Source organism: Amphiura filiformis, chromosome 5, assembly GCF_039555335.1.
Source record: "Amphiura filiformis chromosome 5, Afil_fr2py, whole genome shotgun sequence".
In the NCBI taxonomy this organism is placed as follows: Eukaryota; Metazoa; Echinodermata; class Ophiuroidea; order Amphilepidida; family Amphiuridae; genus Amphiura; species Amphiura filiformis.
The window spans coordinates 53,857,809-53,873,354 of NC_092632.1; the positions used below are offsets into that span (position 1 = coordinate 53,857,809).

The 15,546-nt window shown below is 35.3% G+C and overlaps 1 protein-coding gene across 1 annotated transcript in view; it reads right to left on the bottom strand.

Moving 5' to 3' along the window:
- The window catches only part of LOC140153364 (polypeptide N-acetylgalactosaminyltransferase 2-like), a 280,543-nt gene that overhangs the window by 218,407 nt on the left and 46,590 nt on the right, over window positions 1-15,546 (bottom strand). The window contains exon 2 of the mRNA XM_072176095.1: window positions 11,051-11,247. Coding sequence (XP_072032196.1) covers window positions 11,051-11,247 — 197 coding nt within the window. The remainder of the gene's footprint in view (window positions 1-11,050; window positions 11,248-15,546) is intronic.

Genomic DNA, 15,546 nt, shown 5'->3' on the forward strand with positions numbered 1-15,546 from the left:
TATGGAAGAAAAATCACAAAACAGCCTTTTTCCCAAGAAAAAAATTGGGACTCAAGATAAATTTTCTTCAAACTCGCTTTTTAAAATCTTTATATATGCTTAATAACTTAAAAAAAAAAAAAAAAAAAAACGAAAAAAAAAAAATCTTAAGTTGATACTCCACGTAAATGATTTCGTATACGCTAATCCGAACCCAAACCTAACCATTATCCTTCTAATAACCCTTACCCTAACCCTAATCCTAATTTCGTGTAAATTAAGGCCTACATGATGAAGAAATAACCAAACTTTATTAGAATATTGAAACTAACTCAATAATAGCCTCATACCCCCAACTCTGCCTGCTGCTTTAGCTTCACTCTTGCATCTCTGTTATTGAACTGTGACAGAAGATTGATATGCAACCTCTCACAGCGTCCAAGTTTTGTGTCACGTGACCCTGCTCTGTATGGGCTTTTCCAGAAATAAAAGGTACATACCCTATAGAAGACAAATTTGACACATCTAACCTCGAAAAAAAAAAAAAAAATATTTTGGGAATCCCAAGTCTTCTATAGGGTAGGTGCCGTTAATTTCTGTAATAGCCCATTATTCCCCCCCCAAAATATTTCATAATGCAGAACCATTTCCGACCACGCTAGTAGATGCCATAGTTAAGTAGTGTTTGAGTTGGTGTGGGCGGGGGAGGAGATATAATTATAGATAGTCGATAACCGATAATCAATGATCAATCAGTTATCAACGTTCAGTTAAATTCTAAACCCTAACACGCAAATGATGAAACAGACTCTCATGTTCAAATGGCTAAGGATGATATCCTTGTGGATACTGGGGGGTGAGGGGTATTGATTATCGATAATCAATTATCGATTATAGATAATCAATAATCGATAATCAATCATTTAACAATTATTCAATGTATAGGCCTACGCAACCGGCAAAACTGGGAATCGCTAAGGATGATTTCCTTCTGGGTAGGGGGGGGGGGGGGGTTGTGCGTGGAATTAATTATGGCTAATTAATTATCGATTATCGATAATCAATTATCGATTATCGATAATCAATTATCTATAAACAATTATCGATCATCAATCATTAGTTTATCAATATCCAATGTTTAAAATGTATAGACCTACGCAACCGACAAAACGGGATATCTGCATTAATTTGAAAATATGATTTTCTCCAAAGTGCTAGAAAAGCACACTCTTTGACCATTTCTATGCACATCGTATCTCTTGCAACCTGAAGGAACGAAATTTGTTTCCGTTTTGGATTTCAACAGCTTAAAATTGACATTTTTCGCAAAATGCACATCAAATATTTTGTTCTGAATTGGAAAATCTCTTGGTATAAAATGAAAAATATTTCGGATTTTGGTTGTCAATTTCAAACTTTTTATATCAATCATCATATCCGTGGCACGTGGTACTCTATTTTGAAAGCCATCCGAGTCTCCATTTTGACAAACGGATAAAAACAAAAATAGTTTTAACATTGTCATCTATGGAAGAAAAATCACAAAACAGCCTTTTTCCCAAGAAAAAAAAAATAGGGACTCGAAGATAAATTTTCTTCAAACTCGTTTTTTAAAATCTTTATATATGCTTAATAACTTAAAAAAAAAAAAAAAAAAACGAAAAAAAAAATCTTAAGTTGATACTCCACGTAAATGATTTCAGATACGCTAATCCGAACCCAAACCTAACCATTATCCTTCTAATAACCCTTACCCTAACCCTAATCCTAATTTCGTAAATTAAGGCCTACATGATGAAGAAATAACCAAACTTTATTAGAATATTGGAAACTAACTCAATAATAGCCTCATACCCCCAACTCTGCCTGCTGCTTTAGCTTCACTCTTGCATCTCTGTTATTGAACTGTGACAGAAGATTGATATGCAACCTCTCACAGCGTCCGAAGTTTTGTGTCACGTGACCCTGCTCTGTATGGGCTTTTCCAGAAATAAAAGGTACATACCCTATAGAAGACAAATTTGACACATCTAACCTCGTAAATCAAAAAAAAAAAAATATTTTGGGAATCCCAAGTCTTCTATAGGGTAGGTGCCGTTAATTTCTGTAATAGCCCATTATTCCCCCAAAAATATTTCATAATGCAGAACCATTTCCAAACCACGCTAGTAGATGCCATAGTTAAGTAGTGTTTGAGTTGGTGTGGGTGGGGAGGAGATATAATTATAGATAGTCGATAACCGATAATCAATGATCAATCAGGAATCAACGATCAGTTAAATTCTAAACCCTAACACGCAAATGATGAAACAGACTCTCATGTTCAAATGGCTAAGGATGATATCCTTGTGGATACTGGGGGGGTGAGGGGTATTGATTATCGATAATCAATTATCGATTATAGATAATCAATAATCGATAATCAATCATTTAACAATTATTCAATGTATAGGCCTACGCAACCGACAAAACTGGGAATCGCTAAGGATGATTTCCTTCTGGGTATGGGGGGGTTGTGCGTGGAATTAATTATGGCTAATTAATTATCGATTATCGATAATCAATTATCGATTATCGATAATCAATTATCTATAAACAATTATCGATCATCAATCATTAGTTTATCAATATCCAATGTTTAAAATGTATAGACCACGCAACCGACAAAACGGGATATCTGCATTAATTTGAAAATATGATTTTCTCCAAAGTGCTAGAAAAGCACACTCTTTGACCATTTCTATGCACATCGTATCTCTTGCAACCTGAAGGAACGAAATTTGTTTCCGTTTTGGATTTCAACAGCTTAAAATTGACATTTTTCATAAAATGCACATCAAATATTTTGTTCTGAATTTGAAAATCTCTCTTGGTATAAAATGAAAAATATTTCGGATTTTGGTTGTCAATTTCAAACTTTTTATATCAATCATCATATCCGTAAGCACGTGGTACTCTATTTTGAAAGCCATCCGAGTCTCCATTTTGACAAACGGATAAAAACAAAAATAGTTTTAACATTGTCATCTATGGAAGAAAAATCACAAAACAGCCTTTTTCCCAAGAAAAAAATTGGGACTCAAGATAAATTTTCTTCAAACTCGTTTTTTAAAATCTTTATATATGCTTAATAACTTAAAAAAAAAAAAAAAAAATAAAACGAAAAAAAAATCTTAAGTTGATACTCCACGTAAATGATTTCGTATACGCTAATCCGAACCCAAACCTAACCATTATCCTTCTAATAACCCTTACCCTAACCCTAATCCTAATTTCGTGTAAATTAAGGCCTACATGATGAAGAAATAACCAAACTTTATTAGAATATTGGAAACTAACTCAATAATAGCCTCATACCCCCAACTCTGCCTGCTGCTTTAGCTTCACTCTTGCATCTCTGTTATTGAACTGTGACAGAAGATTGATATGCAACCTCTCACAGCGTCCAAGTTTTGTGTCACGTGACCCTGCTCTGTATGGGCTTTTCCAGAAATAAAAGGTACATACCCTATAGAAGACAAATGTAACACATCTAACCTCGAAAAAAAAAAAAAAAATATTTTGGGAATCCCAAGTCTTCTATAGGGTAGGTGCCGTTAATTTCTGTAATAGCCCATTATTCCCCCAAAAATATTTCATAATGCAGAACCATTTCCGACCACGCTAGTAGATGCCATAGTTAAGTAGTGTTTGAGTTGGTGTGGGTGGGGGAGGAGATATAATTATAGATAGTCGATAACCGATAATCAATGATCAATCAGTTATCAACGTTCAGTTAAATTCTAAACCCTAACACGCAAATGATGAAACAGACTCTCATGTTCAAATGGCTAAGGATGATATCCTTGTGGATACTGGGGGGTGAGGGGTATTGATTATCGATAATCAATTATCGATTATAGATAATCAATAATCGATAATCAATCATTTAACAATTATTCAATGTATAGGCCTACGCAACCGACAAAACTGGGAATCGCTAAGGATGATTTCCTTCTGGGTATGGGGGGGGTTGTGCGTGGAATTAATTATGGCTAATTAATTATCGATTATCGATAATCAATTATCGATTATCGATAATCAATTATCTATAAACAATTATCGATCATCAATCATTAGTTTATCAATATCCAATGTTTAAAATGTATAGACCACGCAACGAACCGACAAAACGGGATATCTGCATTAATTTGAAAATATGATTTTCTCCAAAGTGCTAGAAAAGCACACTCTTTGACCATTTCTATGCACATCTTGCAACCTGAAGGAACGAAATTTGTTTCCGTTTTGGATTTCAACAGCTTAAAATTGACATTTTTCGTAAAATGCACATCAAATATTTTGTTCTGAATTGGAAAATCTCTCTTGGTATAAAATGAAAAATATTTCGGATTTTGGTTGTCAATTTCAAACTTTTTATATCAATCATCATATCCGTGGGCACGTGGTACTCTATTTTGAAAGCCATCCGAGTCTCCATTTTGACAAACGGATAAAAACAAAAATAGTTTTAACATTGTCATCTATGGAAGAAAAATCACAAAACAGCCTTTTTCCCAAGAAAAAAAAATTGGGACTCAAGATAAATTTTCTTCAAACTCGCTTTTTTAAAATCTTTATATATGCTTAATAACTTAAAAAAAATAAAAAATAAAAAAAACGAAAAAAAAATCTTAAGTTGATACTCCACGTAAATGATTTCGTATACGCTAATCCGAACCCAAACCTAACCATTATCCTTCTAATAACCCTTACCCTAACCCTAATCCTAATTTCGTGTAAATTAAGGCCTACATGATGAAGAAATAACCAAACTTTATTAGAATATTGGAAACTAACTCAATAATAGCCTCATACCCCCAACTCTGCCTGCTGCTTTAGCTTCACTCTTGCATCTCTGTTATTGAACTGTGACAGAAGATTGATATGCAACCTCTCACAGCGTCCCAAGTTTTGTGTCACGTGACCCTGCTCTGTATGGGCTTTTCCAGAAATAAAAGGTACATACCCTATAGAAGACAAATTTGACACATCTAACCTCGAAAAAAAAAAAAAAAATATTTTGGGAATCCCAAGTCTTCTATAGGGTAGGTGCCGTTAATTTCTGTAATAGCCCAATAGAAATCCAGCAATTCTAAAACTCTGCAAAGTAAAAGAAGTTTATTTTTCCTCCATTCTCCAAGGACATAGCATATTTGAAGTAATGAAAAAAACACAATTAAAATTACCATCTTCTCAATTAATTATTGTTTTGATATATCAAAGTATCTTTTAGAAACATTCCCTACATTGAGGCTACAAACCCCTTTCCAACCTCACATGATGAGTTTCTCCTTAAATCGTATTTATACAGTTGCCAAACACAAAGTATTCACAGAGAACAACATTAGCTGTGTTCACATGGGAAACAAACACAGTCAGAGGCAGCTCACAACCTTTGAAGGTTCAATCAGGGGGTTGACCCGTGCGATTGTACTTAGAGATTTGACACTCCAAGTGAAATATAGAGGTTTTAACTTTGACCCACATCAAACCCCAAAGAGGGGGTTTCGTTGAACAGAGATTCTCTGTTCAACGAAACCCCCTCTTTGGGGTTTGATGTGGGTCAAAGTCTGAGATGTCACAGGCTGACCCAAAAAAATCCTGAACTTGCGAAGCATAGCGAGAAAAGCGAGTTTTATTCAGTGGTCCATTGTACATAGCGATTAGTCAATTCCCATTTCTACACCAAAAGCACATGTTAAGTCACTTTCAGTAGCTGAGGGAAGTTGCGTCCGCAAGTTTTCAAAAGTGGGGGGGGGCACAGGTATTAATCCCTCCAACTGTTCAAAAATGTGTTTGCCATAATAGCTAATTCCCCAATGTTCGCCTGATTAGGTGCATTTCCCTGACTGACTGATTGACATAAGTGGGCGAGCACTGCCCCCCCCCCCCTTGCACGCGCAACTGGTTGAGCGGTTTCTGCTGGTATTAAACCATCATGTGGCCAACATTCAAAAGTTACTTAGAACTTCATCTCTACATTTACAGGTTCAAACCATTGAAGATTCATGCCAGTCTGAATATGGTTATTATAATTTTGTTCACATTGAGTTTACAGAGAAGATTTTACACATCCCATAATGCATTTCTTCCATTTCAATTTCCTGTACTCATTTGCTAACTAGTGCAACCTGTGTCGATAGTGACTACCTGAATGAACAAAGCACATCCAGATCTTGCAAACTGGGTTTATTTCTTGACTATCGACCCATGTTTCGCCAGTCTATTTGCAAAATGAAAACAAAGGGAAGTAATGGGAGTGTCATTTGATGAAATGAGGGGATGTATCATGTTGCAAAGGATTCTGGGAAGGGTTAAGATATCTTCTCTGAAGGATACCTACCTGAGACAGACCAGAATCAAAATACCATTATTAGCCTGTGGTAAAAAGCATGCAAGTCCCTAAAATCAACTTGTCCAGAGGCAACAAAAAATCTTCATTATTGATGATTCTTTGCATCAACAAGTCTGGCAAATGAAACATTAATGCTTTTTCATAATGAGGATTATAGAAGCGTAGAATAGAATTGGAGCAATATTTTCAACTAATCAAACCATGATTACAAGGATTTGTAAGCTATTATATCTTGCATTTCATTTGCCTCAGGAGTAAAGTTGTATTAAGCTTTTGACATACATTAAATTCAAGAATAATATTTTGCTTGTGGAGGTGTGAAGTGATATAACCATAAAGAAATCTAATCTGGGAAAATAATTGGACCAAAACCTCTGTTGGGATTTTATGCCTCAAAATCTAGAACAATTTAACAGATAATTACTTCAGTCTGATTTTTTTTTTAAATGTAAAGATTTACCTTGATCCAGAAATTTGACATTTTGGAAATGAATCAAATGATTACTATTAAGGGGGTACTACACTCCTGTGGTAAATTTGTGACTATTTTTGCATTTTTCTCAAAAACTAATACTACACTGGTAACAAAAGTTATGTATATTATTGGGGCAAGGAATCCAATTACTACACTGAAATTTCAGTGAATCAAGACAAGCGGTTCAGTAAATATGATAGGAAAATGAGGTACATCCTAGCGGTACCTCATTTTCTATCACAAGTGTTGAACCGCTTGTCTTGGGTCACTGAAATTCCAGTGTAGTAATCGGATTCCTTGCCCCTATAATATACATAACTTTTGTTACCAGGGTGTTTTTGAGAAAAATGCAAAAATAGTCACAAATTTATTGAGGGGTGTAGTACCCCCTTAAACAAAAAGCAAGGATTTACCTTAAGTCTTAATCAGTCAGAAACAAGTTTGTCTTTTATATACAAGGTGTCCCATAAAAAGGTTACATGTAGAAAATGAACCGCATTTTGTGATGGTACAACGAAATAATGTCATTTTTTCAGATATTACTTATTCATCCTTCTTGTAACAGTTTGCTAAGTTTCAATTCCGTATCTTAAAAGCAACTTAACTTATGGGCGCAAGATGACAGGGGTGTCAAGAGTGGCTAACCATCAAAATATCGCACAACGAAAGTTGAACACAAACACACCTTTGTTGTCAGATTTTTTTTATTACTTTTTATGTTTCTCTTATTTTTCATTGTTGAACTCATTGCAAAAAAGAAACCTATTAAAAGATTTAATATTGGACACTGAAAATAAATCAATTTTAGAGCTTCTTGACTCTTGGTGGTAACAAATAAAGGAAGATGGTCATTAGAGAAGAACACGTTTTTGGTGAAAGCAGTTCTGCACGCTGTATCTTCTGTCATTATGTAGTGAAATGAATATCAATCTTTTGGATTTAGGTCATGTTTGGATTTTGTTGACTTGAAATCGAAGCCGTTTGTTTTTACATTTCTAACTGAACTCTTGTAAATAAAACATAACAAGTTTTATTCTTTGTTTATCAGAATAAAATACTGCATCTGCCATGCTATGGTTGGACTACTCAACTGCCCCGCCAAATGCACAGTGGCTGTGACGGTGGTATAATGAACAGGAATGCATGGAATGCGGGCTTAGTACACAAGTTCTGAACCTGACATTGACATGGGTGCTAGTAGAGGGTACATAGATTATGTCATGAAAAGGATATATATACTTGTTAACATTAACCTAGATTACTTTCAAAAATCTACATGTAACCTTTTTTGGGACACCCGGTATATGCAGACGGAGTTAAGGGGAAAATTATAAAGGCTTTTTTTCCCAGCTACACTTACTTCAAGCATAAATCACACAATAACTATGTAACTTGCTGCTGATTGGCTGATCAATACTTGGCAACAGCATTACACCCTCTCAGTTGGCAAAAGTTGGTGGCATTTGTTGCTAAAATACAATTTTTATAACAGTTTGTGTGGGATGAATATATCAAACCACAACTCTTGGCTGATTGGCCAACAGTGAGCAACTTCTGTACCTGTTGCAATTGCTGCTGATGCTGTTGCTGTTAATCAATTTGTCTATAGTTTATATTGATGTTGTTGCTTATATTAGGGATGACCAATGAACCATCAACTTGATTAGACCACTCCCATAGACATGCAGGGAGCTCAACTGTGCACTGCTTGCACATACATTTCTAAATTGATCTCATTCTTTTATTTTTCAATATTTTTCTGTAAAATTTGGGGAAGTTACTGCCAATTATATTTTGTAACTATCTTGCAAATTACAGCAACATAACTTATTTTGTTTTTCTGTAAGTGCGAGTCAAAATTGGTCCATCGCCACAGTGCGCTTAATTGCCAGTGGCTGAGTTTAGCACTGCTCAAGAATGGCACAAAATATTCAAATCAGTAAGATCAGGTGAAAAACGTGGCCTACTGAGCTGTAATTTGGCAGAGTTGCCAGTAATACCTCTATCATACCCTCTGTAAAAAGGTTAAAAAATTGAACAAGTAGATCTCGAGTTACAAATTAAATCACCAGCTTCCCTTTGGAATTTTTATATTCCTTTCAAATCATGTTAAGAAGACACCTTTCTGAACATAAATGTGAAGTTTCGTGCTCATTCGATGTATTGTTCACCTGATCTTAACCCTAAACGTTTTCTTATATTTAGGCCTATAACATCTACAACTTGCTGCTGGCTATACCTTGTTTAGGACTTTCAAAAGAAGTACCTGAATGTGCAACCATAACTGTTTCAAAATAGCCCGCGATAGTCATGCAGGTAACTCCGAGGTCAAGCATTGAATTGGTTTGAACAAAGATACTCATAATGTATTGAGTGCTACTTTGGTTTGAATGAGGAATACTACAGGAATACACATGAGCATGATGAGGATAATCTCTATTGTTGAGAATGAAGCAATGACCTTCAAAACTTAAGATTTTGTTTACATACACCTACTAATTGGTCATATTAACCCCAATAACATTGAAAATCATGGTTATAAAAAAAAAGTTCACCTACTTAGTGCAATTTTGATTTTGTGCCATATCGGCTATCTTGGATGATTTTTGGCAAATGTCCTCTAAATGCATGATTTCAATGCCTTGGTTTGAAAAAATAAGTTATGCCAGTGACTAGTTAAGTGCCATTTCATAAGAAACCCCTTTGATACTTTCACAATATGCTTGTTTCATGTTTGCAAATATGTTAAAATAAAGAAATATATAAAGGTAAATATATGCTTATGCCAATTTTGTTCCCAACTGCTATTTTTGGACCTTGTCATTTTATTTCGTTCCAATGACCGGTCAGAATGGGAAACTTTGATAATTCATAATTGAAAAGTTTTTGACCGATTTTGACCATTTAACCACCAAAATACTTCTGTTGATTAGTTCTACTCAGAAAACAATCTTTTGTAGCAATAGGGTCAACATGAAATTTTGATGGTTATCCCTACTTATATGCTGCTGCTGCTGCAAATGTGCTGCTGCTGCTGAAGCACTGCTGCATTTCTGGTGGCCTTCAGCAAAGTGATGCGTTCAAACAAAAATTGTGCCACTTGACCAGTTCTCCGGATTTTTAAAGTAATTTGCAGTAAGCTTTAGAATTCAATAAATCATCGTCATGAATGTACAAGGCTCACTCACTGTGTTCATGTATGTATTTATGGTCAAAACATTAAGCTCCAAAAACCTGGCTACATCACTTGACTGGTGTACCGTATGCAAAAACCAATCAAATCTTTCTTATCTGTGATGATATTTTGTCCATCCTTTTGCAGAAACTATGATCAGATAATTCTACTTACTTTCTGTTATGAATGATCCCGTGAATGATGTGAATTGACACAATGTTATACGACTGGTTCAATTCCCATGGGGGGTCACTCCCATTGTGGCCTGTACACCATCCGCGATAATGAAAATGTGTAAAAAGGATAGTTTTTCGTGGGTAGGCACGATACGCGCTTAACGCGTTTAGGGTGTCAAAAACATGAAATATTGGAAAAAAGGGTAGCAAAATTGCAATTGCTAATACGCGGAAATGAAATTTAGGGTATGAAATTTGATGCAAGGAATGTGAAAACACCTGTTTAGGGTATTGTTTTAGCCAAGGGTTAAATCCTTGTTTAGGGTGCTTTTCAAAAGTTGATTATCGCGGATGGTGTACAGGCCACAATGGGAGTGATCCCCCATTCATATATGCTGTCAGATTGAGGTTCTCCTCGCACATTGGCAGAACCATGCAATGGGTGAATTGCCTTGGATAACAATAGCAAACTTTATTACAGATTTGAATCTTGTCCCCCACATTGAGCTATCCAGATAAAATCCATACAACTCCTATGGAATCTCTCACAGGGGTGTATATTTCAAATGGAGTCAACCCTTCGGGTAACCCCATTTGAAAAAAAAAAAACATGTCGTGCTGAAAATGCACACAAAGCTATGCATGCTGCCTTCGTCATACTCAATGCTCAAGCTTAAAGATGCAAATTATCTTTTAATTTTGGCTCTTGCTGATCAATTCTGGTGCTACACTATTTACCATTGAATGCAAAACCAAACTGGCAGATTTACCATAACATTACAAGTAAAATGTAAAGTGTAATGTAAAGGCAAGGTGATACAACAATTACATGTATATTTTCAACTTACGATGAATGCCTTGTGTCAGGAACATCCCTGTCCACTTTGAGTTTGTCACTCTCTACTTGGTTAAATTTGTTCCTTGAATATGCATCTCCACCAGGTTTCACCATGGTCTTATCAATATATGTTTTACTGTCAAAGTTCTGCCAGGTTTTGTCCACTGACTGGAGGGCTTTTTGGTTTGATTTTGGCTTATCATCAAGCTGGAAGAAAAGAAATGCAGAAAAGACACAATGATATTAGTTATAATTGAATGATGAGCTTGTGAATATCAGGCAATTCTTGAAGCAAACTACCATATTGGTTTATATTGAACAGAATTCCAAGGCCCAACATGGTGTCTCACAGAGGATCATTTCTACCATACTCTGCAGGAATTTGAAATTTCCCCCTATCAGCACCTGTAGCTCCAAACCAGGACTTACATAGTTTCAAGCAGGAGGTAAACATGGTTAATAACAATCTTGGTGCCAGCCTCTCAGTGTAAAGTCTGAGTCAGACTCCACATCGCAGAGCAATGCAATGCTGCAATCCGGGGTACTCAAGTTTGATTTTGGTAGGGTGTGCCGCTGAGAATTTGAAAGAAGTGGACCCATAAATTTACCAAATTTACAAGAAATTTGGACCCATTGATATACCAAAATTCAAAATTTTCGGCAAAATTTAACCCAAATTGTCTTAGTTTTTACAAATTTTTCCAAAATATTTTGGAAAATTTCAAATTTTAGCTAGATTGAGGCAAAATTAGGCTATTTTTCAAAAAACAAGGGGTCATTGATATAAAAAGAGACCGAAAATACGTCCCTTGGCCATTTGTACTAAGTACCCCCCCGAGCTGCAATGCTTTTAAAATATTGCAGCATCGCGCAATGAAATTAGACTGTACATTTTGATTTCATCATGCGATGCTACAATGTTTTAAAAGCATGTGGGGGTCTGCATCTCTTTTTATGGTCATTCCGCCAACCCAGATTTTCCAGCATCCAATCACACGCGTGCACTACCGTGGTATTGCATCGCGATGCAAAGACTCAAATTTTAACTCTCATCGCTGACAAAATTTACACCGTGCGATGAGAATTTTCACCACCGAGCTCAAAAAACCTGGCTTAGATTTCAGTTTTGAAATAATCGCATCGCGCTATGATATGGAGTCTGAATCGGACTTTAGTCTGCTGTTAATGCCTAGGTTAGCCTTGACAAAAAACAAAATTGGTAAATTTGGTCTAGAACTGACTAAAGGCCATTACTCCATGATGCAGTGTTTCTTTCCAATGCAGCAACTTCCCTCTATTAGATCAGGTCACTCATTCTTGTATTTGCCTGGATGAATTCAATTCTAGTTGCTCATCATATTCATATATATTTCTCACTGAAGCAACAACTTTCTTACGTTATAATTGAAAAACAGGTATCATTCCATGTATGATGATCTGATCAGCTCAAGTCAGTAAAGCTCATTTGGGAAATCAACTTTCAATTTGTCTACCAACTAGGCTTATATACTCTTGCAGTTGAACTTGCTGTGAAATTTATACATTTCCAGCATAGATATGCTTCTGTTTTAGTTCCAATTCCAACATAGGTATTCTTCTATTTTAGTTTATTTGCTTTGTTATTGTTGTTTCAGCCCCCCTCCCCATAAAACAAAAAAATACAATTTTTGCAGCTTGCAGGTAAGAAGCCTGAACCCCATGCTACAAAATAAACCATCACAGACATGATCGTGATGATCAGCTTCCCCAAACTTTAAGTTTTGTTTCCAGGGGAATTTCAAGGCGGCTCATTTTCAACACAATCTATCATTCATAGCCTTCATGCAGCAACATTTCCTATATCATAAATGATACCATGTTACTGTTAATATAGACCTGGAAGTGCAAAAGACATCTATTTATAATACATGTCACATGTGCCATATTTCCCAGTCAAAAGAGGTCACTCATAACAAAATATACCATAAAAGTGGAAATTTTTGCATTACATTTATTTTTTGTGTGTTCCACACTGATTCCGCTAAGATAATAACACACAAATATATTCCTTATGTGTACTGTACAGGTCAATGTATCAAGCAAATTTAGAATCGCAAATTTAAAAACAAGGGAAACAATTTAAAATTAGCATGGTGCGAAAAATTAATTGCACAAAGTTTCCACTTTTTAAATAACAGTATCAACTTGATAGCCATATTTCTCAATGACTCACTTCATAACTCCACGTCATATGTGAGTTGTAATGTTCATGACAACTGTGACACTAAATATTTTCAAGCCACATTCATTTTTATATATAAAAAAATACACAAAAATATATCTTGACTATAGCCTAAAGGTCTGCAGACAAAAAACTACTAAAATTTGATGTTAAATTTGAAAATAAGAAGAGCCTATAATGTTTCAAATTATTTCACAGTGAAAAACGCGATCATGAAAATTACATGTTCAACTGATAGCATTAAAATGAAGTCAATTAGCAATTTCCCCATTAGAAATAATTGACTTCATTTATAAATTACAACTAAAATTTGTGAAATTTTGATATTAGACAAGAATTTTGGCTTCGGTGAGAAATTGCCTCTATGAAATTGAGTTCAAAGATCAACAGATAGCAAATGAAGGCAATTAGTAATTTCCTATTTCACATTACAGGTAGCATAGACAATTACACAATGGTCTTGTTTTCAAAGTCTAGCCTAGTGTCAACGCTCTGTATGGTTCTACTGTTTAAAACATTAAAGGGACGTCTTTTTATTTAGCCAGTGAATTAAAATTGCAGTTCTAAGTTTTTCGTGTTTTCAACATGAAAGTCGTGTCAAGCTTAATAGGCTGTGAAAAATTAATTGCTTGCTTCGGTTTCCCTGTCGCTCCAAAAATACAGTGGGCCGGTTGTGACTATATTTCATTTTATTTATTTATTTTGCCGTCCATCACTGTCTGGGACACTGTTAGTGAACCATCTATTGACGAAATCACGTACCAGTACTTGAATGATCAAAGTTACTTCTAGGAAAATCGATATACGATTCATACGGAGGTCAATTTTACGAGAAATTGCAGTTTTGTATGCATGTGGAATATCTCTATCTACTGACTTCTTATTGTTTCTCTGAAAAGCCTCAAAATATTGGGCTATTCCAGATGAAATCCATACACCCCCTATGGAAAGCATGACCTTAATCTCCCACACAGGGGTGTATATTTTAAATGGAGTCACCCATTCAGGTAATCCCTTCTGAAATTCACATGCCCTGTGTGGGAGATTAAGGTCATGTCTTTCATAGGGGGTGTATGGATTTCAACTGGAATAGTTCATATTGCATCAGTGGGTCTGAGCTACAGTTTATTATCCATGGCCTTATTCATTGCAGGGGGAACTTACTGTTATGTAAAACATTAACCAACATGAAAAAATGAAGAAAAAAACATGTGTGTAAAAAGTGCTGGTCCACCGAGATCACGAAAATGTGGAAGTCCCTTTAAACTGGCTCACTGTCAGTCTGACTAGAAATCAGATGTCTTATATTTCATTATCAACACACTATTAATTCACCTTAATGACACATCTCCACATGGCTCTGTCATTTGACATTTCAAGTTTCACTTACAAGTATTCAATTGACGTAACATTTCCGCATTGTCCTGTATAAGCCTAAGACACAGGTTCTAGATCTTGGCATCAGTTCTTATCATGTGTATAGCTTGACGAACACATATAAAGAGTTCACAACCATGGGGTCGCAACCCCAAAAGGAGTTGCAGGCCCAAACCGGGGGAGGGTCATAATACTAACCAGAAATTGAGTGAGACAATTACATCATCACTGAGCCACAAATGGTCCAATTATTTTGAAAAAATGGGAACTCGTGACAGAAATCACCATTTGAAACATGTGTAATTTCCATTGCCACATGCTTTCTTTCACACTTTTTCTCTCCGAAGGAAGTCAAATTGAATTATGACTTTTGGTATAATTCTGATCCAGGTAGTGTTTTGGTTCAAAGCATACATACGAAGATTAAATTTTATCTGCTTCATACATAGCAATAAATTCAACTTTGAATAATATCACTTCATATCAGAGGTACCTTGACTAAATTGTTTATCCGTTACCAAGCATGTCTACCTGATTAACTCCTTGCCAACGATTACCAATACTATATTTATCACATAAAAGTTTAATAATATCATTTCACATGCACATTATAGAAGTTGAAAAGGTAACAAGTTCATTTATTGTGTATGATATAAGCTGCTTTTATTTATAACTTTCTACACGTGGGTGTCGATTGCAGACAACAAGTTTCACATTAATTAAAATATTTCAGAATTGTAAATTTTCATGACCATATTTGTAATCAGCATGTAAAATTTATTAAAATGAGTACAAACAAGCCTGCAATGTAGTATTGATTCTTAAGATAGCTTTTGATATTTTGAAAAAATATTTCAAAACTTAAGACTTTTTATGTTGAAGACTACGGCTAGCATGCATAGCATTAA